This window comes from Silurus aristotelis (assembly GCF_946808225.1).
Source record: "Silurus aristotelis genome assembly, chromosome: 27".
Classification (NCBI taxonomy): domain Eukaryota; kingdom Metazoa; phylum Chordata; class Actinopteri; order Siluriformes; family Siluridae; genus Silurus; species Silurus aristotelis.
In genome coordinates, this window is record NC_139600.1 from 2,071,922 (window position 1) to 2,096,544 (window position 24,623).

General features: G+C 43.8%; 3 protein-coding genes and 1 long non-coding RNA gene across 4 annotated transcripts in view; all 4 read right to left on the bottom strand.

Moving 5' to 3' along the window:
- Positions 1 to 24,623, bottom strand: part of LOC310721583 (uncharacterized protein) — an 86,927-nt gene that overhangs the window by 44,495 nt on the left and 17,809 nt on the right. The window contains exon 3 of the mRNA XM_083533374.1: positions 22,256 to 22,317. Within this exon, the coding sequence (XP_083389500.1) occupies positions 22,256 to 22,317 (62 nt within the window). The remainder of the gene's footprint in view (positions 1 to 22,255; positions 22,318 to 24,623) is intronic.
- On the bottom strand, positions 1,318 to 9,471 carry LOC310721536 (uncharacterized protein; the record flags this gene model as incomplete). Its single annotated transcript, XM_083533319.1, has 11 exons — positions 1,318 to 2,242; positions 2,357 to 2,502; positions 2,597 to 2,658; positions 2,919 to 3,098; positions 4,208 to 4,404; positions 5,237 to 5,392; positions 5,490 to 5,551; positions 5,787 to 6,084; positions 7,211 to 8,211; positions 9,211 to 9,355; positions 9,452 to 9,471. 8 exons carry the CDS (start codon positions 9,469 to 9,471, stop codon positions 3,013 to 3,015), a joined length of 1,965 nt encoding a protein of 654 aa, XP_083389445.1. The 3' UTR covers positions 1,318 to 2,242; positions 2,357 to 2,502; positions 2,597 to 2,658; positions 2,919 to 3,012.
- On the bottom strand, positions 9,204 to 15,575 carry LOC310721537 (uncharacterized protein; the record flags this gene model as incomplete). The annotated part of the gene is made up of 6 exons (XM_083533320.1): positions 9,204 to 9,355; positions 9,452 to 9,513; positions 9,752 to 9,884; positions 10,850 to 12,982; positions 14,161 to 14,312; positions 15,568 to 15,575. The coding sequence occupies 3 exons, from the start codon at positions 15,573 to 15,575 to the stop codon at positions 12,000 to 12,002; spliced, it is 1,143 nt and encodes a 380-aa protein (XP_083389446.1). The 3' UTR covers positions 9,204 to 9,355; positions 9,452 to 9,513; positions 9,752 to 9,884; positions 10,850 to 11,999.
- LOC310721595 lies at positions 15,598 to 16,949 on the bottom strand. Its single transcript, XR_014532137.1, has 3 exons — positions 16,885 to 16,949; positions 16,559 to 16,602; positions 15,598 to 15,695 (listed from the first exon to the last, which is right to left on the bottom strand). It is a non-coding gene; the product is annotated as an uncharacterized lncRNA (long non-coding RNA).

Here is a 24,623-nt window from a genome sequence, read left to right on the forward strand (position 1 = left end):
GGTGCAGTGATGGTGATCAGAAGCAAACTGTAGTCCTGAGTCAGTGTAGCAGACTGTTGACATTAACTACAGTCCAATCCATCCTCAAAGCACCCGTTCTACTCCGGAATTACATGGAACCACCCAAGGTGTTGATGAGAGACCGTCCCAAGCTGCACAGAAGTGTGAAGATCCACGGAGGGGAGAGGGGCAGGAACAGTGGTCACTGGAGCCTCAGGAGCATGTTTAACTCGACCGAGAGAGAGAGAGAGAGAGAGAGAGAGAGAGAGAGAGAGAGAGAAGAGGGTGACGGGAAGAGAAGGATATGGATTTTTAAGTGTCCCTATTGGTGTATGAAAGTTAATGTCACTGTGCAGTTTGGACTCCGGCAAGACTCGCTATGGCAGCATAACTAAAAGGGAGAACCAGAAGGTAACACAGACATGAGGGATCTCTGGGATAAGAGACGACCCACCACACCACCATCAACAAACCTGAGTGAACGTGTGAATGTGAGGGGACGACAGCATACAAATATACCAGTTCACCAAACACTCTATATCCATGCTCCCTCCAGATCTGAGCCTTTACCTAAGAAAAATCCACTGATAAAAGGCTTGACTAAATAAATAAGTTTTCAACCTCGACTTTTATTCCTCACGTGGGAGAGTTCGTAGTTCCTTCCAGCAGTAAAAGACCATAGTCCATAGTTCAACTATTTAACCTTCACGTTCATCACCCTATCAGAAACTATTTTCACCTTCACTACACTCTTACTGTACTCTTATTTCAGAATCACCCCAACACAATTTCTCTTTCCATACACACCATGATAGAACAGTTCAAAAGCCTCCAATGTTCCTGGACTTACTCCCATTCCACTTGGTCTCCTGAACACACAACATATCTACCCTTCTCCTTTCCATCATATCAGCTACCTCTCCCCTTGTCACCATCGATTGGCCTAATTATGAAAGTCTCACATTTTACAGCACTTTTTCTCAACTGTTTTTCTTTTTAGCTCCGGTTTATTTTTTGTTATTTGGTGTTTGTATTTTATTTTATTTTATTTTATTTATTTTATTTGATATATTTGCAATTTATTTAAAGTAATCTGCACTTGCATCTTCTAATCCCACAAACCTTAAATAATTACATAATTCAATTAGAATAAAAAGATCACAATTATATTATGTTATATGACTCCTTGGTTCTATGAGGCCTGTACAAATAGACCATCATTCCCAAAAGTGTAGTAATTGTGTGTGTTTTAGGCATAAAGCAAATTTGATCTTAGCAATTCAGAAACAGTAAATAACACAACAGCAGGTGCAAAAGTGTAGTGATATCAATTTTATTTGGAATTAAGTATATTGACTTTGCCGTTAATAAATATAATCTATTATCCATGACAAAAAAACAAACAGAATACTGGAGCAAAACTTAAGTATTTAAACCCTTGGCCAAAGGCACTACACTGAGATGATTACATTGAGATGCCTGTAGATCTTGACTGCAGGCTATTTGTAGCAAATTCCGCTGACGACATGATCTAGAAATGCACATGTTGTTAATGTTGACTTCCATGATTAAATTCTATTTGGCCCTAGATCTGGACAGGATATAAACCCAAGATCAGTGTAAATATAAAACAGAAGTATGGGACCACCAGATTCACCAAACTCTGATTAGGGCTAACTCTCCTTTCCAACTTAGTAACTTGGCCACATGAACGTTGGTCCAAAACTCAATAGCCACACTAAGTCAGGTCAGAAGTCCTTAGCAAAGATTTGAGAAATTGCTGGAAAACGGTCATCTCAGAAATATGAATTCAAATAAATCTGTATGCGAGAGCAGCTAGACAGAAGCTTAAATAAAGGCACTTTCAGAAAGGACTCTGATGATTAATATATTATTATAGTATTAATGGGTGTAGAAAAACATTCAAAAGATTTATATGGAAGTGAAAGAAAATCCTTGTAGGACTGTTAGAATGTGGAGAAATTTTCACTTACAACCCTCATGAAGTCTCCAGTTTCAAAAGTTCATATATTAGTATTTCTTGATTTATGATTTTGTTTATAAAAAAAATAACATTTTCATTTTATCTTGAGAATGACTGTGAATCGTACATATGGGTGATTGTGTATGTTCTCAGATCAGGTTTAGAGCTCGAAGTGCATTGCCACTGATAGTAGAAGTGTTAGAACAGACATCAATATCATGGAAAGTGAGCTTGCAATCGCTGGGGGCATGGAATTACCTGCAAAATAATAATTATATAATTAAGAGCACATAAAAATACATTTGTGTAAAGCATTTTGGTGTATTTTAAAATAATAAGTAGCACAGATAGTCACTGTACAGTTATACTGACCAGGAGTGACACTGACGGAGTTCGGATCAACAGTAAAGTTAAAGCTGGAAAGTCCACTGAGAAAGACGGATTTCACCTGGTCCAGAGTAACATTTGGGCCACTAGAATTCATATAAAGGTTGCTCTCTGTAATAATAGATCCATTTCTGAGGAGACACACATGTAGAGATACAGGTTCAAATTCAACCAGTAATCAAATAAACAAACAAAAAATATTGAGGACCATATTTTACTTCATACCTGAATTTGACTATATCCATTTGTTTGAAGTTTGTAAAGGATCTCCTGAGCAACGGTTCAACCTGCAGGAAAGTAGAAATAAATCCGTTATTACAGCAATGTAAAACATTCTGATACACTGGTCTCTCACATTTAATACTAGACATAGTTAAAGGTAATAAAGTGTGACCTCTGGTATAGCTATTAAATCTGACTTTAAAATATTATCTGACTTTATTTATAGAAATCAAAACATTTTATTTTAACAGAATAACTTTTGTTTAGAAAATATTAATGAAGTATCCAATATTGTAAATGGATGCGTCGGTAATAAAAAACACACCTGACCACGGATATTTGTAGATTTTGCAGCAAACTGTGGAGAGTTGTTGTTGGCCAGTGCTGCATCAAAAGTTTCTTTGATACTAAAAGTCAAGTTAAAAGTTGGATTTGTTGGAGCCAATGTTGTTGAAGAGCTGCTTAAAGCTGGGGTTGTGGTTGTGGACGAGTTTGTTGTTGTGCTCTGGGTTGTTGCAGTGCTTGCTGTTGTGCCCGGGGTTGTTGCGGTGCTTGCAGTTGTGCCCGGGGTTGTTGCGGTGGTTGTAGTTGTGCTCTGGGTTGTAGGAGCGTTTGTAGTTGTGCTCTGGGTTGTAGGAGTGCTAGGAGTTGTGCTCTGGGTTGTAGGAGTGCTTGGAGTTGTGCTCTCGTTTGTAGGAGCGCTTACAGTTGTGCTCTGGGTTGTGGGAGCGCTTGTAGTTGTGCTCTGGGATGTTGCAGTGCTAGGAGTTGTGCTCTGGGTTGTAGAAGCGCTTGTAGTTGTGCTCTCGGTTGTAGGAGCGCTTGCAGTTGTGCTCTGGGTTGTAGGAGCGCTTGCAGTTGTGCTCTGGGTTGTAGGAGCGCTTGCAGTTGTGCTCTGGGTTGTAGGAGCGCTTGCAGTTGTGCTCTGGGTTGTAGGAGCGCTTGCAGTTGTGCTCTGGGTTGTAGGAGCGCTTGTAGTTGTGCTCTGGGTTGTAGGAGCGCTTGTAGTTGTGCTCTCGGTTGTAGGAGCGCTTGTAGTTGTGCTCTGGGATGTTGCAGTGCTAGGAGTTGTGCTCTGGGTTGTAGGAGTGCTTGTAGTTGTGCTCTCGGTTGTAGAAGCGCTTGCAGTTGTGCTCTGGGTTGTAGGAGCGCTTGCAGTTGTGCTATGGGTTGTAGAAGCGCTTGTAGTTGTGCTCTGGGTTGTAGGAGCGCTTGTAGTTGTGCTCTGGGATGTTGCAGTGCTTGCAGTTGTGCTCTGGGTTGTAGGAGCGCTTGTAGTTGTGCTCTGGGATGTTGCAGTGCTTGTAGTTGTGCTCTGGGTTGTAGGAGCGCTTGCAGTTGTGCTCTGGGATGTTGCAGTGCTAGGAGTTGTGCTCTGGGTTGTAGGAGCGCTTGCAGTTGTGCTCTGGGTTGTAGGAGCGCTTGCAGTTGTGCTCTGGGATGTTGCAGTGCTAGGAGTTGTGCTCTCGGTTGTAGGAGCGCTTACAGTTGTGCTCTCGGTTGTAGGAGCGCTTACAGTTGTGCTCTGGGATGTTGCAGTGCTAGGAGTTGTGCTCTGGGTTGTAGGAGCGCTTGTAGTTGTGCTCTCAGTTGTAGGAGCGCTTGCAGTTGTGCTCTGGGTTGTAGGAGCGCTTGCAGTTGTGCTCTGGGTTGTAGGAGCGCTTGCAGTTGTGCTCTGGGTTGTAGGAGCGCTTGCAGTTGTGCTCTGGGTTGTAGGAGCGCTTGTAGTTGTGCTCTGGGATGTTGCAGTGCTAGGAGTTGTGCTCTGGGTTGTAGGAGCGCTTGTAGTTGTGCTCTCGGTTGTAGGAGCGCTTACAGTTGTGCTCTGGGTTGTAGGAGCGCTTGTAGTTGTGCTCTGGGATGTTGCAGTGCTAGGAGTTGTGCTCTGGGTTGTAGGAGCGCTTGTAGTTGTGCTCTCGGTTGTAGAAGCGCTTGCAGTTGTGCTCTGGGTTGTAGGAGCGCTTGCAGTTGTGCTCTGGGTTGTAGGAGCGCTTCCAGTTGTGCTCTGGGTTGTAGGAGCGCTTGCAGTTGTGCTCTGGGTTGTAGGAGCGCTTGTAGTTGTGCTCTGGGTTGTAGGAGCGCTTGTAGTTTTGCTCTGGGTTGTAGGAGCGCTTGCAGTTGTGCTCTCTGTTGTAGCAGAGCTTGTAGTTGTGCCCTCGGTTGTAGAAGCACTTGTAGTTGTGCTCAGGGTTGTAGGAGCGCTTGTAGTTGTGCTCAGGGTTGTAGGAGCGCTTGTAGTTGTGCTCTGGGATGTTGCAGTGCTTGTAGTTGTGCTCTGGGATGTTGCAGTGCTTGTAGTTGTGCTCTGGGTTGTAGGAGCTTTTGTAGTTGTGCTCTGGGATGTTGCAGTGCTTGTAGTTGTGCTCTGAGTTGTAGGAGTGCTTGTAGTTGTGCTCTGGGTTGGAGGAGCGCTAGCAGTTGTGCTCTCTGTTGTAGCATCGCTAGTAGTTGTGCTCTGGGTTGAAGGAGCGCTTGCAGTTGTGCTCTGGGTTGTAGGAGTGCTTGTAGTTGTGGTCTCGGTTGTAGGAGCGTTTGTAGTTGTAAGAGGGTCTGCTGCCACTGTAAGTTGAGAAGTTAAAGTAAAATTAAAATGTGTAAAAGTACAGAATGTTACTAAAAAGCAATTTATTGTAAGGTGCATACTGACCAGGAACCTGAGTGACACGTATAGAAGCTGCAGCAATGTTTAAATCTGTGGTGTTTGCTGCGTTAACAAGGACATCTGTAATTGTGGTGTTAGTTTGGGTGTCAGCAGTTTTATTAAATTCAAGAATGGAGTCTGCCACAGTAGAACCTCTCCTACAACACAATCACAGTTAAATACAGGTTGAATCTATAAATCATTAAAGTAAAGATAAAAGTGTTTAGAGTAGTGTAGTAATATATTATTTCTCACCTAAATTCAAGAATTCTCATTCGGTGGAAGTTTGAAAAGGTTTTTCTGTAAATTGGTTCAAGCTGTAAAATATAATTAATTAAAAAATGAATAGACATTTCATAAAGCCTGAGCTCATCTGCATCGGCAGTTTAGTTCTGTCCTTTTTGGACCTTGGTATTTTTAAAGCAAACGAGTAAATCAGATACAGACACAAATATTCAACTTGTCATATGCCAGTGGAATTTTTCAGGTAGTAGTTTATTTATTTGAATGTTTTGTAAATTAATCATCATTTCCATCACCAATAAAACATACCGTGTTAATGATACTTGCAGCTTTGTTTTTAAACTCAGGAGAGCTGTGATTGGATAGAGCTTCAACAAAGGGATCATTAATGCTGAAGGTCAAGTTAAATGCTGCAGCCACTGCTGAAGGTGTTGTAGGAGCGCTTGTAGTTGTGCTCTCAGTTGTAGGAGCGCTTGTAGTTGTGGTTGTGCTCTCGGTTGTAGGAGCGCTTGTAGTTGTGGTTGTGATCTCGGCTGCAAGCGTGCTTGTGGTTGTGCTCTCGGTTGTAGGAGCGCTTGTGGTTGTGCTCTGGGTTGTAGGAGCGCTTCTGGTAGTGCTCACGGTTGTAGGAGTGGTTGTGGATGTGCTCTCGGTTGTAGGAGCACTTGTAGTTGTGCTCTCGGTTGTAGAGCCACTTGTAGTTGTGGTTGTGCTCTCGGTCGAAGGAACGCTTGTAGTTGTGGTTGTGCTCTCGGTTGCTGGAGCACTTGTGGTTGTGGTTGTGCTTTCAGTTGTAGGAGCGCTTGTAGTTGTGCTTTCGGTTGTAGGACCGGTTGTGGTTGTGCTCTCGGTTGTGGTTGTGCTCTCGGTTGTAGGAGCGTTTGTGGTTGTGGTTGTGCTCTTGGTTGTGGGAGCGCTTGTGGTTGTGCTCTCGGTTGTAGGAGCGCTTGTAGTTGTGTTCTCGGTTGAAGGAGCGCTTGTAGTTGTGGTTGTGCTCTCGGTTGTAGGAGCGCTTGTAGTTGTGGTTGTGCTCTCGGTTGTTGGAGCGCTTGTAGTTATGGTTCTGCTCTCGGTTGTAGGAGCGCTTGTAGTTATGGTTGTGCTCTCGGTTGTAGGAGCGCTTGTAGTTGTGGTTGTGCTCTCGGTTGTAGGAGCACTTGTTGTTGTGCTCTCGGTGGCAGGAGCGTTTGTGGTTGTGCTCTCGGTTGTAGGGACGCTTGTAGTTGTGCCTGTGCTCTCAGTTGTAGGAGCTGTTGTGGTTGTGCTCTCGGTTGTAGGAGCGTTTGTGGTTGTGGTTGTGCTCTCCGTTGTAGGAGCGCTTGTAGTTGTGGTTGTGCTCTCAGTTGTAGGAGCACTTGTAGTTGTGGTTGTGCTCTCGGTTGTAGGAGCGCTTGTGGTTGTGCTCTCGGTTGTTGGAGCGCTTGTAGTTGTGGTTGTGTTCTCGGTTGTAGGAACGCTTGTGTTTGTGCTCTCGGTTGAAGGAGCGCTTGTAGTTGTGGTTGTGCTCTCAGTTGCTGGAGCGCTTGTAGTTGTGGTTGTGCTCTCAGTTGTAGGAGCACTTGTAGTTGTGGTTGTGCTCTCCGTTGTAGTAGCGCTTGTAGTTGTGGTTGTGCTCTCAGTTGTAGGAGCGCTTGTAGTTGTGGTTGTGCTCTCGCTTGCAGGAGCTCTTGTAGTTGTGATCTCGGTTGTCGGAGCGCTTGTAGGTGTGGTTGTGCTCTCGCTTGCAGGAGCGCTTGTGGTTGTGATCTCGGTTGTCGGAGCGCTTGTAGGTGTGGTTGTGCTCTCGCTTGCAGGAGCGCTTGTGGTTGTGCTCCCGGTTGTCGGAGCACTTGTAGTTTTGGTTGTGCTCTCGGTTGCAGGAGCGTTTGTGGTTGTGCTCTCGGTTGTAGGAGCGCTTGTAGTTATAGTTGTGCTCTCGGTTGTAGGAGCACTTGTAGTTGTGGTTGTGCTCTCGGTTGTAGGAGCGCTTGTAGTTATGGTTGTGCTCTCGGTTGTAGGAGCGCTTGTAGTTATGGTTGTGCTCTCGGTTGTAGGAGCGCTTGTGGTTGTGGTTGTGCTCTCGGTTGTTGGAGCGCTTGTAGTTGTGGTTGTGCTCTCGGTTGTAGGAGCGCTTGTGGTTGTGCTCTCGGTTGTTGGAGCGCTTGTGTTTGTGCTCTCGGTTGCTGGAGGGCTTGTAGTTGTGGTTGTGCTCTCGGTTGGAGGAGAGCTTGTAGTTGTGGTTGTGCTCTCGGTTGCTGGAGCGCTTGTAGTTGTGGTTGTGCTCTCGGTTGCTGGAGCGCTTGTAGTTGTGGTTGTGCTCTCGGTTGTAGGAGCACTTGTAGTTGTGGTTGTGCTCTCCGTTGTAGTAGCGCTTGTAGTTGTGGTTGTGCTCTCGGTTGTAGGAGCGCTTGTAGTTGTGGTTGTGCTCTCGCTTGCAGGAGCTCTTGTAGTTGTGATCTCGGTTGTCGGAGCGATTGTAGTTGTGGTTGTGCTCTCGGTTGTAGGAGCGCTTGTGGTTGTGGTTGTGCTCTCGGTTGTTGGAGCGCATGTGGTTGTGGTTGTGCTCTCGGTTGTTGGAGCGCATGTGGTTGTGGTTGTGGTTGTGCTCTCGCTTGTAGGTGCGTTTGTAGTTGTGGTTGTGCTCTCGGTTGTAGAAGCGCTTGTGGTTGTGCTCTCGGTTGTTGAAGTGCTTGTGGTTGTGCTCTCGGTTGTTGGAGCGCTTGCAGTTGTGGTTGTGCTCTCGGTTGTAGGAGCGCTTGTGGTTGTGCTCTCAGGTGCTGGAGCGCTTGTAGTTGTGGTTGTGCTCTCGGTTGAAGGAGCGCTTGTAGTTGTGGTTGTGCTCTCGGTTGTAGTAGCACTTGTAGTTATGGTTGTGCTCTCAGTTGAAGGAGCGCTTGTAGTTGTGGTTGTGCTCTCGGTTGCAGGAGCGCTTGTACTTGTGGTTGTGCTCTCGGTTGCAGGAGCGCTTGTGGTTGTGCTCTCGGTTGTAGGGACGCTTGTGGTTGTGCTCTCGGTTGTAGGGACGCTTGTAGTTGCGGCTGTGCTCTCGGTTGTAGGAGCGCTTGTGTTTGTGCTCTCGGTTGCTGGAGCGCTTGTAGTTGTGGTTGTGCTCTCGGTTGAAGGAGCGCTTGTAGTTGTGGTTGTGCTCTCGGTTGCTGGAGCGCTTGTAGTTGTGGTTGTGCTCTCGGTTGTAGGAGCGCTTGTAGTTGTGGTTGTGCTCTCCGTTGTAGTAGCGCTTGTAGTTGTGGTTGTGCTCTTGGTTGTAGGAGCGCTTGTAGTTGTGGTTGTGCTCTCGCTTGCAGGAGCTCTTGTAGTTGTGATCTCGGTTGTCGGAGCGCTTGTAGTTGTGGTTGTGCTCTCGCTTGCAGGAGCGCTTGTGGTTGTGCTCTCGGTTGCTGGAGCGTTTGTGCTCTCGGTTGTAGGTGCGCTTGTATTTGTGGTTGTGCTTTCCATTGTAGTAGTGCTTGTAGTTGTGGTTGTGCTTTCGGTTGTAGGAGCGGTTGTGGTTGTGCTCTCGGTTGTTGGAGTGCTTGTAGTTGTGGCTGTGCTCTCGGTTGTAGGAGCAGTTGTGGTTGTGCTCTCGGTTGTGGTTGTGCTCTCGGTTGTAGGAGCGTTTGTGGTTGTGGTTTTGCTCTCGGTTGTAGGAGGGTCTGTTGCCACTGTAAGTTGAGAAGTTAAAGTAAAATTAAAATTTGTAAAAGTGCAGAATGTTACTAAAAAGCAATTAATTGTAAGGTGCATACTGACCAGGAACCTGAGTGACACTTATAGAATCTGCAGTAATGTTTAAATCTGTGGTGTTTGCTGCATTAAAAAGGACATCTGTAATTGTGGTGTTAGTTGGGATCTCGGCAGTTTTATTAAATTCAAGCGTAAAGTCTGCCACAGTAGAACCTCTCCTAGAACACAATCACAGTAAATACAGGTTGAATCTATAAATCATTAAAGTAAAGATAAAAGTGTTCAGAGTAGTGTAGTAATATATTATTTCTTACCTAAATTCAAGAATCCTCATTCGGATGAAGTTTGAGAAGGATTTTCTGTAAATTGGTTCAAGCTGTAAAATATAATAAGTTGAAAATGAATAGACATTTCATAAAGCCTGAGCTCATCTGCATTGGCAGTGTAGTTCTGTCCTTTTTGGACCTTGGTATTTTTAAAGCATACGAGTAAGTCACATACAGACACAAATATTCAACTTGTCATATGGCAGTGGAATTCTTCAGGTAGTTTAATTATTTAGTTAAAAAATGTTTTGTAAATTAATCATCATTTCCATCACCAATAAAACATACCGTGTTAATAAAACTTGCAGCTTTGTTTTTAAACTCAGGAGAGCTGTGATTGGATAGAGCTTCAACAAAGGGATCATTAATGCTGAAGGTCAAGTTAAATGCTGCAGCCACTGCTGAAGGTGTTGTAGGAGCGCTTGGAGTTGTGGTTGTGATCTCAGTTGCAAGCGTGCTTGTGGTTGTGCTCTCGGTTGTAGGAGCGCTTGTGGTTGTGCTCACGGTTGTAGGAGTGCTTGTGGTTGTGCTCTCGGTTGCAGGAGCGTTTGTGGTTGTGCTCTCGGTTGTAGGTGCGCTTGTATTTGTGGTTGTGCTTTCCATTGTAGTAGTGCTTGTAGTTGTGGTTGTGCTTTCGGTTGTAGGAGCGGTTGTGGTTGTGCTCTCGGTTGTGGGAGCGCTTGTGGTTGTGGTTGTGCTCTCGGTTGTAGGAGCGCTTGTGTTTGTGGTTGTGCTCTCGGTTGTAGAAGCGCTTGTGGTTGTGGTTGTGCTCTCGGTTCTAGGTGCGCTTGTAGTTGTGGTTGTGCTCTCGGTTGTAGGAGCGCTTGTGGTTGTGGTTGTGCTCTCGGTTTTAGGAGCGCTTGTGGTTGTGCTATCGGTTGTTGGAGCGCTTGTAGTTGTGGTTGTGCTCTCGGTGGTAGGAGCGCTTGTGGTTGTGCTCTCGGTTGAAGGAGCGCTTGTAGTTGTGGTTGTGCTCTCGGTTGTTGGAGCGCTTGTAGTTGTGGTTGTGCTCTCGGTTGAAGGAGCGCTTGTAGTTGTTGTTGTGCTCTCGGTTGTTGGAGAGCTTGTAGTTGTGGTTGTGCTCTCGGTTGTAGGAGCGCTTGTGGTTGTGCTCTCAGTTGTAGGAGCGCTTGTGGTTGTGGTTGTGCTCTCGGTTGTTGGAGCGCTTGTGGTTGTGGTTGTGATCTCGGTTGCAGGAGCGTTTGTGGTTGTGCTCTCTGTTGTAGGTCCGCTTGTATTTGTGGTTGTGCTTTCCATTGTAGTAGTGCTTGTAGTTGTGCTCTCGGTTGTAGGAGCAGTTGTGGTTGTGCTTTTGGTTGTAGAAGCGCTTGTGGTTGTGCTCTCATTTGTAGGAGCGGTTGTGGTTGTGCTCCTGGTTGTGGGAGCGCTTGTGGTTGTGCTCTCGGTTGTAGGAGCGCTTGTGGTTGTGGTTGTGCTCTCGGTTGTAGGAGCGCTTGTAGTTGTGGTTGTGCTCTCGGTTGTAGGTGCGCTTGTAGTTGTGGTTGTGCTCTCGGTTGTAGGAGCGCTTGTAGTTGTGGTTGTGCTCTCGGTTGTAGGAGCCCTTGTGGTTGTGCTCTCGGTTGCAGGAGCGCTTGTGGTTGTGGTTCTGCTCTCGGTTGTAGGAACGCTTGTGGTTGTGCTCTCGGTTGTAGGAGCGCTTGTAGTTGTGGTTGTGCTCTCGGTTGTAGGTGCGCTTGTAGTTGTGGTTTTGCTCTCGGTTGTAGGAGCGCTTGTGGTTGTGGTTGTGCTCTCGGTTGTAGGAGCGCTTGTGGTTGTGGTTCTGCTCTCGGTTGTAGGAGCGCTTGTGGTTGTGCTCTCGGTTGTTGGAGCGCTTGTAGTTGTGGTTGTGCTCTCGGTTGTAGGTGCGCTTGTAGTTGTGGTTGTGCTCTCGGTTGTAGGAGCGCTTGTGGTTGTGCTCTCGGTTGCTGGAGTGCTTGTAGTTGTGGTTGTGCTCTCGGTTGAAGGAGCGCTTGTGGTTGTGGTTGTGCTCTCGGTTGTAGGAGCGCTTGTGGTTGTGGTTGTGCTCTCGGTTGTAGGAGCGCTTGTAGTTGTGGTTCTGCTCTCGGTTGTAGGTGCGCTTGTAGTTGTGGTTGTGCTCTCGGTTGTAGGAGCGCTTGTAGTTGTGGTTGTGCTCTCGGTTGTAGGAGCGCTTGTAGTTGTGGTTGTGCTCTCGGTTGTAGGAGCGCTTGTGGTTGTGCTCTCGGTTGTTGGAGCGCTTGTAGTTGTGGTTGTGCTCTCGGTTGCAGAAGCGCTTGTGGTTGTGCTCTCTGTTGCAGGAGCGCTTGTGGTTGTGGTTGTGCTCTCATTTGTAGGAGCGCTTGTGGTTGTGCTCTCGGTTGTAGGAGCGCTTGTAGTTGTGGTTGTGCTCTCGGTTGTAGGAGCGCTTGTAGTTGTGGTTGTGCTCTCGGTTGTAGGAGCGCTTGTGGTTGTGCTCTCGGTTGTTGGAGCGCTTGTAGTTGTGGTTGTGCTCTCGGTTGCAGAAGCGCTTGTGGTTGTGCTCTCTGTTGCAGGAGCGCTTGTGGTTGTGGTTGTGCTCTCATTTGTAGGAGCGCTTGTGGTTGTGCTCTCGGTTGTAGGAGCGCTTGTAGTTGTGGTTGTGCTCTCGGTTGTAGGTGCGCTTGTAGTTGTGGTTTTGCTCTCGGTTGTAGGAGCGCTTGTAGTTGTGGTTGTGCTCTCGGTTGTAGGAGCGCTTGTGGTTGTGGTTGTGCTCTCGGTTGTAGGAGCGCTTGTGGTTGTGGTTCTGCTCTCGGTTGTAGGAGCGCTTGTGGTTGTGGTTCTGCTCTCGGTTGTAGAAGCGCTTGTGGTTGTGCTCTCGGTTGTAGGAGCGCTTGTGGTTGTGGTTGTGCTCTCGGTTGTAGGTGCGCTTGTAGTTGTGGTTGTGCTCTCGGTTGTTAAAGCGCTTGTAGTTGTGGTTGTGCTCTCGGTTGTAGGAGCGCTTGTGGTTGTGCTCTCGGTTGCTGGAGCGCTTGTAGTTGTGGTTGTGCTCTCGGTTGAAGGAGCGCTTGTAGTTGTGGTTGTGCTCTCGGTTGCTGGAGCGCTTGTAGTTGTGGTTGTGCTCTCGGTTGCTGGAGCGCTTGTAGTTGTGGTTGTGCTCTCGGTTGTAGGAGCGCTTGTGGTTGTGCTCTCGGTTGTAGGAGCGCTTGTAGTTGTGGTTGTGCTCTCGGTTGTAGGTGCGCTTGTAGTTGTGGTTGTGCTCTCGGTTGTAGGAGCGCTTGTAGTTATGGTTGTGCTCTCGGTTGCAGGAGCACTTGTGGTTGTGCTCGCCGTTGTAGGAGCGCTTGTGGTTGTGGTTGTGGTTTTGGTTGCTGGTGCGCTTGTGGTTGTGCTCTCGGTTGTAGGAGCAATTGTGGTTGTGGTTGTGCTCTCGGTTGTAGGAGCGGTTGTGGTTGTGCTCTCGGTTGTAGGAGCGGTTGTGGTTGTGCTCTCGGTTGTTGGAGCGCTTGTGGTTGTGCTCTCGGTTGTTGGAGCGCTTGTAGTTGTGGTTGTGATCTCGGATGTCAGAGCGGCTTGGGTTGTGCTCTCAGTTGTAGGGACGCTTGTAGTTGTGGTTGTGCTCTCGGTTGTAGGAGCGGTTGTGGTTGTGCTCTCGGTTGTAGGAGCGCTTGTAGTTGTGGTTGTGCTCTCGGTTGTAGGAGCGGTTGTGGTTGTGCTCTCGGTTGTAGTAGCACTTGTAGTTGTGGTTGTGCTATCGGTTGTAGATGTGCTTGTGGTTGTGCTCTCGGTTGCAGAAGCGCTTGTGGTTGTGCTCTGGGTTGTAGGAGAGCTTAAACTTGTGCTTTCAGGTGTAGTTGTGTTCTCAGGTGTAGTTGTGCTCTCAGTTATAGTTATGTTCTTAGGTGTAGTTGTGCTCTCAGGTGTAGGTGTGTTTGTAGTTGTGCTCTCAGTTGTAGTTGTGCTCTCAGTTGTAGTAGCGCTTGTAGTTGTGGTTGTGCTCTCGCTTGCAGGAGCGCTTGTGGTTGTGCTCTCGGTTGTAGGTGCGCTTTCGGTTGTAGTAGTGCTTGTAGTTGTGGTTGTGCTCTCGGTTCCAGGAGCGCTTGTAGTTGTTGTTGTGCTCTCGTTTGTAGGAGCGCTTGTAGTTATGGTTGTGCTTTTGGTTGTAGGAGCGCTTGTAGTTGTGGTTGTGCTCTCGTTTGTAGGAGCGCTTGTAGTTATGGTTGTGCTCTTGGTTGTAGGAGCGCTTGTAGTTGGGGTTGTGCTTTCGGTTGTTGGAGCGCTTGTAGTTGTGGTTGTGCTGTCAGTTGTAGGAGCGTTTTTAGTTGCGGTTGTGCTCTCGGTTGTAGGAGCGCTTGTGGTTGTGCTCTGGGTGGCAGAAGCGCTTGTGGTTGTGCTCTGGGTTGTAGGAGAGCTTAAACTTGTGCTTTCAGGTGTAGTTGTGTTCTCGGGTGTAGTTGTGCTCTCAGTTATAGTTATGTTCTTTGGTGTAGTTGTGCTCTCAGGTGTAGGTGTGTTTGTAGTTGTGCTCTCAGGTGTAGGTGTGTTTGTAGTTGTGCTCTCAGTTGTAGTTGTGCTCTCAGTTGTATGTGTGTTTGTAGTTGTGCTCTCAGGTGTAGGTGTGTTTGTGGTTGTAGCGATGTCTGATGCTGGACAGGATGTTGCTGTAAGTTAAGAAGTGAAATTGTAATTAGAATTTGTTCACATACAGAACAAACATACATATTTCATTATTAAATGAAATGTATTTGAAAGTGTAAACTGACCAGCCGTTTCAGTGACACTTATAGACTCTGTAATAATGTTCAAGTCTGAGATGTTGGCTGCATTCACAAGGATTTCTCTGATTGTGGAGTTAGTTGGAATGGTGGCATTATTAGTAAATTCAAGAATGGAGTCTGTCACAATAGAACCGTTCCTAAAACACAAAGTTAAACATAGGTTAAAACTGTAAAGTATGAATTATGATGTTTTCACTATGATGACTTGAAATATGAATTCTCACCTGAAACTACAAATTATCATCTGGATGAAGTTCGCAGTGGCTGCTCTGTAAATTGGTGCAATCTGAAAAATATAATTAGATGATAATGAGTAGATGTTTTATGGAAGACTGTCTTGATATACATTAGCAGTTTGTTTCTGTCTCTTTTAGATCTAGAGCTTCTTCTTCTTCTTCTTCTTCTTTCGGCTGCTCCCATTAGGGGTCGCCACAGCGGATCATCCGTCTCCATACCACCCTGTCCTCTACATCTGCCTCTTTCACACCAACTACCTGCATGTCTTTCCTCACCACATCCATGAACCTCCTCCTTGGCATAGATCTAGGGCTTGATAAAGCTAATAAGTGAGTCATATACAGACATTTATAAATGTTTAAATGTTTCCCCGTGTTCAATTGTCCTATTGTATTGCAAATGTAATGGATTTTACAGGATTCACAGTAAGACATGAGGGAATCATGCATGACCAGCACATATTTCAGGAATGTCCAGTTTAATCCAGAATGTTGCTGGTGTACCTACTGGTTTTCCTACTAAACTGACAGACACCACACCTGCTTCCATCTGTATAATGAAGTAAAATGTAGCTATCTGTAAACTGAGTCATGGCTTCTGATTGGCTATAACGAACACACCCACACAGACCTTTTCTTTATAAGACTAGACATTCCTGATTTATATACTTTTCACAGAAAGCCACCTTTTATACCACTATGTGTTTTTCACTTTAATACATTAGGGTTGCACAAACCATTGCACTCTTAGTGGCGGTCCCAAGCCTGGACAAATGGGGTGGTTTGTGTTAGGAAGGAAATCCAGCGTAAAACGTGACATTAATTATGCGGCTCACGAATCAGAAACTCATACCGGATCGGTCGAGGCCCGGGTTACCAACGAACACCAAATGTATTGTTAACCAACAGGTTATTATTTGCTTTGAGGATGTTGATGGAGAAGTATAGACAAGGTTAGAAGGAGTTGCACTGTGTTCAGAAGTCAGGTGTGGCAGAGAAGTATGTGAGCATGGAAAGTGGAACATTTATACCATTGTGTTCTTCACATTGTTTTATATGGCAGTGCAATTATTCAGGCAGCAAGTTACTTATTTTGTTTTAAAAATAAAATTACAAAGTAAAATATTAATATCCATCAGCAAAAAAAAAAAATTACCTTTTCATGGATACTTGTATTTTTTCCTACAAACTCAGAAGAGCTGGTGTTGGTTAGAGCTTTAACAAAAGTTTCATTCATGCTGAAGGTCAAGTTAAATGCTTTCAGATTGTGTGCCGCACCAGTGGCTGTCAGATAAAAGAGATAAACATCAAATAAACAGAATGATGTGTAAATATGCAAATTATTAAAAAAGGAAAAAAAGAACATTGTGCTTTACTGATCTCAGAGGAATCGTTTACAAAGTTTACAAACATGTTTCGCACAGACGTGTTAAGAGCGGCCGAGTATAACTGCAATTCATATAAATCTAAAAATTGTAGTATAGTTTAGTGGAAATATGATTTTTAATGTAGTAGCAATAGATTTCATATGATATGGGAAAACATGAACTTGAATTAACTTTATTGTGTACAACTTTAGTTTTATAGTAGAGAAATCTGTATGAAGTTTTTTAGTAAACTTTTGTAAAAGATTACTATAGGAACCATAATACTCTTTCACAATTTATTGCTCGGGCAGATGTTAAGCACACCATACCCCAAACTCAAAAAGTCATGATCATATTTCGGTTTTCAGTATGTTAAAGTATATTTTGCAATTGCATAGTAATGGAAAATAAAAGTATGTTCAATATATAAATAATAATAATAATAATAATAATAATAATAATAATAATAGCCTCAACTGGAAAATTAACAGGAAAGCAATTTCATGTATTTATCCAGGTAGGCCACTATGAGCTACTATTACTAATATGTTAGAAATTATTATTAGAATGAAGTCTACAAATCAAATAACTGTCTGATATCTCTGTAGCACTGTAGAGACACTGTACTGTAACACACATCAACCAGCTATGGAATTCAGATGAAGGAGAAAAAGAAAGAGCGAGTAAGAAAACAGTTTTATTTAAAGAGGATATTGAAAGTAAGAGCTAAAACTGAAAAAGTAAGTAATAAGGAAGTTATAGGAGAAAGAGAACACTTACCAATCAGAACCGAAACAGCCAGTATCGCCTTCCAGTCCATTGTGCTGTCAACTATATAAAATCAACATTTATTCAACATTTATTAATAGAACAAACTTTTTAGTAAAGTCCAGATGTCTTGTTTAGACTTACCAAATAACATTAACGAAAGTAAAGATTATTATAACATGTATTAATTATTGATATTTATCCCATTTGAATTTAATGATATAAATAAAACAATAATATAACCAATAAATATATAATATTCACAGAATGTAATCTATATATCACCTTTTGGTCTGGTACTTCCACACGATTGAGAAGAGAATAAAGTAATTCCTCACCTGTGTGTGCAGGCAGCAGATGTAGAGTGTTTTCAGTCCAGTAACAGAGTCACAGTGTGAAATACAGAACCGGTAAAAAAGATTTATAACCAATTCATTGCCAAACCAATGATGTCAATACTGTCCGAGAGCTAATTATTTCCTGGATGCGTGTCCTGTCATTTTACCACTTACAGCATAACAATAACTAGAATGTACACGTTATTCTAAAGGGTTTGGTTTACTAAATATTGTTGCGAAATTAACTTATAAAAGCACCACATTACCATTAAGACCAATCTAAATATAGCAGCGATGATGTCATGAATATGAATACATTTATAAAGCAATCAAAAGCTTTCAAAAAATAAATAAATAGTACGTTCTTTCTTGTGTACAATCCTAGTTCCAAAACAGTTGGGGCGCTGTGTAAAAACTACATAACATAATACAGTGATTTTGCAAATTTTATAAACCCATATTTTATTCACAATAGAACACAGAAAACATCAAATGTTTAAATACGTCTTTAAAAAAGTTTTACGGTGCAACAAAAGTCTGAAAAAAGTAAGTGTTATTAAAAATAAACAGTTTTTATTAACATGGTTGATTAACACCTACAGAAACGATAGTCTGTGAATGCAATTGTCATTCATTCATTCATCTTCTCCCGCTTATCCGTAATTCGGGTCGCGGGGGCAGCAGTCTGAGCAGATTCCCCAGACACTTCTCCGTGTCCAGGGATCGGGGTGTCAAGCCGTCGACTGCTGCCCAATCCTCTCAGCACCGGTCCCTTACGGTCCCTCCTGCAGGTGGTGAGCGGGAAGGCAGCCCCACGTCGCGGTCCTTGATTTATTTTCCTCGTAAAGGTCCCCTGGAGCATAGAGGGTTAAGGGCCTTGCTCAAGGGCCCAAGAGTGGCAGCTTGGCGATACCGGGGCTTGAACCCCCGACCTTCCAATCGGTAACCCAGCGCCTTAACCGCTGGAGCCACCACTCCCCCTGCAATTGTCATGTCATCAAAATTGTCATGTCATCTTCCCTGAACCTCACACTACACTCTTCCTCCTTAAGTTTCCACCATATTATTCTTCTTTCAGTCCTCACTCTCCTCCTCTTCTTCTTCGCCTCGAAAACCATCCTACAGACCACCATCCGATGCTGTCTAGCTACACTGTCCCCTGCCAACACCTTACAGTCTCCAATCTCCTTCAGGTTGCATCTCCTGCATAGCACATAGTCCACCTGTGTGCACCTTCCTCCACTCTTATACGTCACCCTATGATCCTCCTTCTTCTTAAAATAAGTGTTCACCATACCTACCCATCACCTCTGTTCCCTTCACCTACATGCCCATTAAAGTCTGCCCCAATCACCAATCGTTCTTTCCTAGGTACACCATCTACCACTTCTTCTAATTCACTCCAGAATTTTTCCTTCTCCTCCATCTCACAGCCAACTTGTGGAGCATAAGCACTGATGACATTTATCATCATCCCTTCAACTTCCACCTTCACGATCATCACCCTATCAGAAACTCTCTTCACCTCCACTACACTCTTACTGTACTCTTCCTTCAGAATCACCCCTACACCATTTCTCTTTCCATCCACACCATGATAAAACAGTTTAAATCCACCTCCAATGTTCCTGGCCTTACTCCCTTTCCACTTGGTCTCCTGAACACACAGCATATCCACCTTTCTCCTCTCCATCATATCAGCTCCCTCTCTCCCTTTACCCGTCATAGTACCAACATTTAAAGTACCAACCCGAACCTCCACTCTCCTACACTGCTCCTTTCCCTGCCGTCTCTGTAGACGTCTTCCTCCTCTCCTTCTCCTCCTTCGGCCAACAGTAGCCCAATTTCCACCGGTACCCTGTCGGCTAACGATACCTGTGGCGGTCGTTGTTAACCCGGGCCTCGACCGAGCCGGTATGAAATTCTCATTTGTGATCCGCATATTTGATTTGGCACGTTTTTACGCTGGATGCCCTTCCTAATGCAACCCTCCCCATTTACCCGGGCTTGGGACCGGCACTAAGAGTGCACTGGCTTGTGCATCCATAATGGCTGGGTTCATGTCATCAACAAATGCTGGTTAATAATAATAATAATAATACGTTTTATTAAAAGACACCTTTCAAAACACTCAAAGACCCCATACAGTAGGGTGAAATCATAAAATCAAACAAACAACAGCTTTTTAACTGTTAAAATTAGACAGAAAAGATGAGTTTTGAGGCACGATTTAAAAGTGGTCAGACAGTCACTTTCTCATATTGATTGTGGAAGAGAATTTCAGAGATGAGGAGAAGCCCAGCTAAATGCTCTAAACCCCATAGTGACTAAAACAGACAGAAGGTACAGTGAGAGAAACAGTTGAGGAAGATCAGAGGTGTAGATATGAAGCAAGTCAGAGAGGTATGAGGGTGCAGGATTATGAGGCAAGATTATTAGGGCATGCGTGAACATGATCCAGAAATGTCATCGTCCTCTCTGGACCAAAGCTCATTTATAAGGTACTGAGGCAAAGTGGAAACCTGTATTGTGGTCAGACAAATGGAAATTTTAATTTCTTTTTAATTTCTTTTTGGAAACCAGGGACACCACATCCTCCAGACTAAAGAGGAGAGGGACTATCTGGTTTGTTATCAGCGCTCAGTTCAAAATCCTGCATGTCGGATGATTTGCGAGAGCATTAGTGCCTGTGGAATAGGCATCTTGCACATTTGGAAAGGATCCATAATTTTTTTTTCATTGTAAACAGTGTTCCAACTTTTTGTAATTGGGGTTGTAACTAAACCATTCAAGCTAGCAGTTATCGACCCCATAATCAAAAAACGCTAAACGTGACCCCTGTCAGCTGTCTAACTATAGGCCAATATCAAACCCCCCTTTCCCTTCCTAGATACTAGGGAAGATTGTAGCACAATAGTCATGCTAATCTACAGTCAGATTTCAGGCCTTCAAATGTGTTGCATTTATTTGCAGAAGTTTTTTGATGATTAGATTATTATTAAAAGTAACTGCAAAACGTCCAGTTTTATATCAGTATCTTATATACAGATCTGTATCCAGGAGGACTACCTTAATTTAATCTTCTTTCTTTTCACTAAATCTACCATCACAGTAAATAACACAACAGCAGGTGCAAAAGTGTAGTGATATACATTTTATTTGGAATTAAGTATATTTACATCGCCATTAATAAATATAATCTATATTCCATCACAGAAAAAAGTGAAACAAAACAAGTTTTAAACCCTTGGCCAAAGTTGTGGCACTGAGTTGTTGCATTATGTTTTCTTTGATTACATTGAGATGCCTGTAGATCTTGACTGCAGTCAATTTGTAGCAAATTCCACTGACTGGACATGATCTAGAAATGCACAAGGGTGTTAATGTTGACCTCAATGAGCAAATTCTATTTGGCCATAGATCTGGACAGGATATAAACCCAAGAACAGTGTAAATATATAAAAATAAAAAGATGGGACCACCAGAACTCTGATTAGAGCTAACTCTCCTTTTCAACTTAGTAACTTAGCCACAAGAACATTGGTCCATAACTTTCTGAAATGACTTTTTCCAGCGATTTCTCAGATATTTAAATTCTGAGAAATTGCTGGAAAACCGTAATCTCAGAAATATGTATTCAAATAAATCTGTATATTAGAGCAGCAAGACATAAGCTTGAATAAGGGCATATGGTAGGCACTGTTAAAAATTATTAATATATTATTATGGTATTAATATTTGGAGAAAAGCATTCAAAAGATTTACATGGAAGTGAAAGAAAATCCTTGTAGGACTGTTAGAATGTGGAGAAATTTTCACTTACAACCCTCATTAACTCTCCAGTTTTAAAAGTTCATATATTAGTATTTCTTGATTTATGATTTTGTTCATAAAAAAATAACATTTTCATTTTATCTTGAGAATGACTGTGAATCGTACATATGGGTGATTGTGTATGTTCTCAGATCAGGTTTAGAGCTCGAAGTGCATTGCCATTGATAGGAGAAGTGTTAGAACAGACATCAATATCATGGAAAGTGAACTTGCAATCGCTGGGGGCATGGAATTACCTGCAAAATAATAATTATATAATTAAGAGCACAAAAATTAATTTGTGTAAAGCATTTTGGTGTATTTTAAAATAATAAGTAGCACAGATAGTCACTGTACAGTTATACTGACCAAGAGTGACACTGACGGAGTTCGGATCAACAGTAAAGTTAAAGCTGGAAAGTCCACTGAGGAAGACGGATTTCACCTGGTCCAGAGTAACATTTGGGCCACTAGAATTCATATAAAGGTCGCTCTCTGTAATAATAGATCCATTTCTGAGGAGACACACATGTAGAGATACAGGTTCAAATTCAACCAGTAATCAAATAAACAGAAAAAAAATATTCAGGACCATATTTTACTTCATACCTGAATTTGACTATATCCATTTGTTTGAAGTTTGTAAAGGATCTCCTGAGCAACGGTTCAACCTGCAGGAAAGTAGAAATAAATCCGTTATTACAGCAATGTAAAACATTCTGATACACTGGTCTCTCACATTTAATACTAGACATAGTTAAAGGTAATAAAGTGTGACCTCTGGTATAGCTATTAAATCTGACTTTAAAATATTATCTGACTTTATTTATAGAAATCAAAACATATTCTACATTAGTTCTTAACAGAGAGCTAATATTGAAACTGTTATAAATTCTTCTTTGGCAAGAGAATCAGCTGGCAAAATTGTAAATAGATGCGTTGTCAATAAAACACACACCTGACCACGGATATTTTTAGATTTTGCTGCAAACTGTGGAGAGTTAATGTTGGCCAGTGCTGCATCAAAAGTTTCTTTGATACTGAAGGTCAAGTAAAAAGTTGGATTCATTGGAGGAATTGTTGTTGAAGGGCTGCTTAAAGCTGGGGTTGTGGTTGTGGACGAGCTTGTTGTTGAGGAGCTGTCAGTTGTAGTTGTGTTCTTAGTTGTAGTTGTGCTCTCGGTTGTAGGAGCGCTTGTAGTTGTAAGAGGGTCTGTTGCCACTGTAAGTTGAGAATTTAAAGTGAAATTAAAATGTGTAAAAGTACAGAATGTTACTAAAAAGCAATTTATTGTAAAGTGCATACTGACCAGGAACCTGATTGACACGTATAGAATCTGCAGTAATGTTTAAATCTGTGGTGTTTGCTGCGTTAACAAGGACATCTGTAATTGTGGTGTTAGTTTGGGTGTTGGCAGTTTTATTAAATTCAAGAATGGAGTCTGCCACAGTAGAACCTCTCCTACAACACAATCACAGTTAAATACAGGTTGAACCTATAAATCATTACAGTAAAGAAAAAAGTGTTCAAAGTAGTGTAGTAATATATTATTTCTCACCTAAATTCAAGAATTCTCATTCGGATGAAGTTTGAAAAGGTTTTTCTGTAAATTGGTTCAAGCTGTAAAATATAATTAGTTGAAAATTAATAGACATTTCATAAAGCCTGAGCTCATCTGCATTGGCAGTTTAGTTCTGTCCTTTTTAGACCTTGGTATTATTAAAGCAAACGAGTAAATCAGATACAGACACAAATATTCAACTTGTCATATGCCAGTGGATTTTTTCAGGTAGTTGTTTATTTATTTTGTTTAAAAATTAAATTGTTTTGTAAATTATTCATCATTTCCATCACCAATAAAACATACCGTGTTAATGATACTTGCAGCTTTGTTTTTAAACTCAGGAGAGTTGGGATCGGATAGAGCTTCAACAAAGGGATCATTCATGCTGAAGGTCAAGTTAAATGCTGCAGCCACTACTGAAGGTGTTGTAGGAGCGCTTGTAGTTGTTGTTCTCTCGGTTGCAGGAGCACCTGTAGTTGTGCTCTCAGTTTGAGAAGCGATTGTGGTTTTGTTTGTGTTTTCAGTCATAGGAGCTCTTGTAGTTGTGCTTTCGGTTGTAGGCGTGATTGTAGTTGTGCTCTCGGTTGTGGGAGCACTTGTAGTTGTGGTTGTGCTCTCACTTGGAGGAGCGCTTGTAGTTGTGGTTGTGCTCTCACTTGGAGGAGCGCTTGTAGTTGTGGTTGTGCTCTCGATTGCGGGAGCGCTTGTGGTTGTGCTTTTGGTTGTAGGAGCGCTTGTAGTTGTGGTTGTGCTCTCAGTTGTAGGAGTGCTTTTAGTTGTGGTTGTGCTCTCAGTTGCAGGAGCGCTTGTAGTTGTGTTCTCAGTTGTACTAGCACTTGTGGTTGTGGTCTCAGTTGTGAGAGTGCTTATAGTTGTGCTCTCAGTTGTAGGGGCACTTGTGGTTGTGCTCTCGGTTGTAGGAGCGCTTGTAGTTGTGGTTGTGCTCTCGGTTGTAGGAGCGCTTGTAGTTGTGGTTGTGCTCTCGGTTGCAGGAGCGCTTGTAGTTGTGGTTGTGCTCTCGGTTGCAGGAGCGCTTGTAGTTGTGGTTGTGCTCTCACTTGGGGGAGCGCTTGTAGTTGTGTTTGTGCTTTCGGTTGCAGGAGCGCTTGTGGTTGTGCTCTCGGTTGTAGGAGTGCTTGTAGTTGTGTTGTCAGTTGTAGTAGCACTTGTGGTTGTGCTCTTAGTTGTAGGAGTGCTTGTAGTTGTGGTTGTGCTCTCACTTGGAGGAGCGCTTGTAGTTGTGTTTGTGCTCTTGGTTGTAGGAACGCTTGTAGTTGTGGTTGTGCTCTCGGTTGTAGGAGCGCTTGTAGTTGTGGTTGCGCTCTCGGTTGAAGGAGCGCTTGTAGTTGTGGTTGTGCTCTCAGTTGTAGGAGTGCTTGTAGTTGTGGTTGTGCTCTCAGTTGCAGGAGCACTTGTAGTTGTGTTCTCAGTTGTACTAGCTCTTGTGGTTGTGCTCTCAGTTGTAGGAGCGCTTGTGGTGGTGCTCTCGGTTGTAGGAGTGCTTGTAGTTGTGTTGTCAGCTGTAGTAGCACTCGTGGTTGTGCTCTCAGTTGTAGGAGTGCTTGTAGTTGTGGTTGTGCTCTCACTTGGAGGAGCGCTTGTAGTTGTGTTTGTGCTTTCGGTTGTAGGAGTGCTTGTAGTTGTGTTTGTGCTCTCGGTTGTAGGAACGCTTGTAGTTGTGGTTGTGCTCTCGGTTGTAGGAGCGCTTGTAGTTGTGGTTGCGCTCTCGGTTGAAGGAGCGCTTGTAGTTGTGGTTGTGCTCTCAGTTGTAGGAGTGCTTGTAGTTGTGGTTGTGCTCTCAGTTGCAGGAGCACTTGTAGTTGTGGTTGTGCTCTCAGTTGTAGGAGTGCTTGTAGTTGTGGTTGTGCTCTCAGTTGCAGGAGCACTTGTAGTTGTGTTCTCAGTTGTACTAGCCCTTGTGGTTGTGCTCTCAGTTGTAGTGGCGCTTGTGGTTGTGCTCTCGGTTGTAGGAGTGCTTGTAGTTGTGTTGTCAGTTGTAGTAGCACTTGTGGTTGGGCTCTTAGTTGTAGGAGTGCTTGTAGTTGTGGTTGTGCTCTCACTTGGAGGAGCGCTTGTAGTTGTGTTTGTGCTCTCGGTTGTAGGAACGCTTGTAGTTGTGGTTGTGTTCTCGGTTGTAGGACCGCTTGTAGTTGTGGTTGCGCTCTCGGTTGTAGGAGCGCTTGTAGTTGTGGTTGCGCTCTCGGTTGAAGGAGCGCTTGTAGTTGTGGTTGTGCTCTTAGTTGTAGGAGTGCTTGTAGTTGTGGTTGTGCTCTCAGTTGCAGGAGCACTTGTAGTTGTGTTCTCACTTGTACTAGCTCTTGTGGTTGTGCTCTCAGTTGTAGGAGCGCTTGTGTTTGTGCTC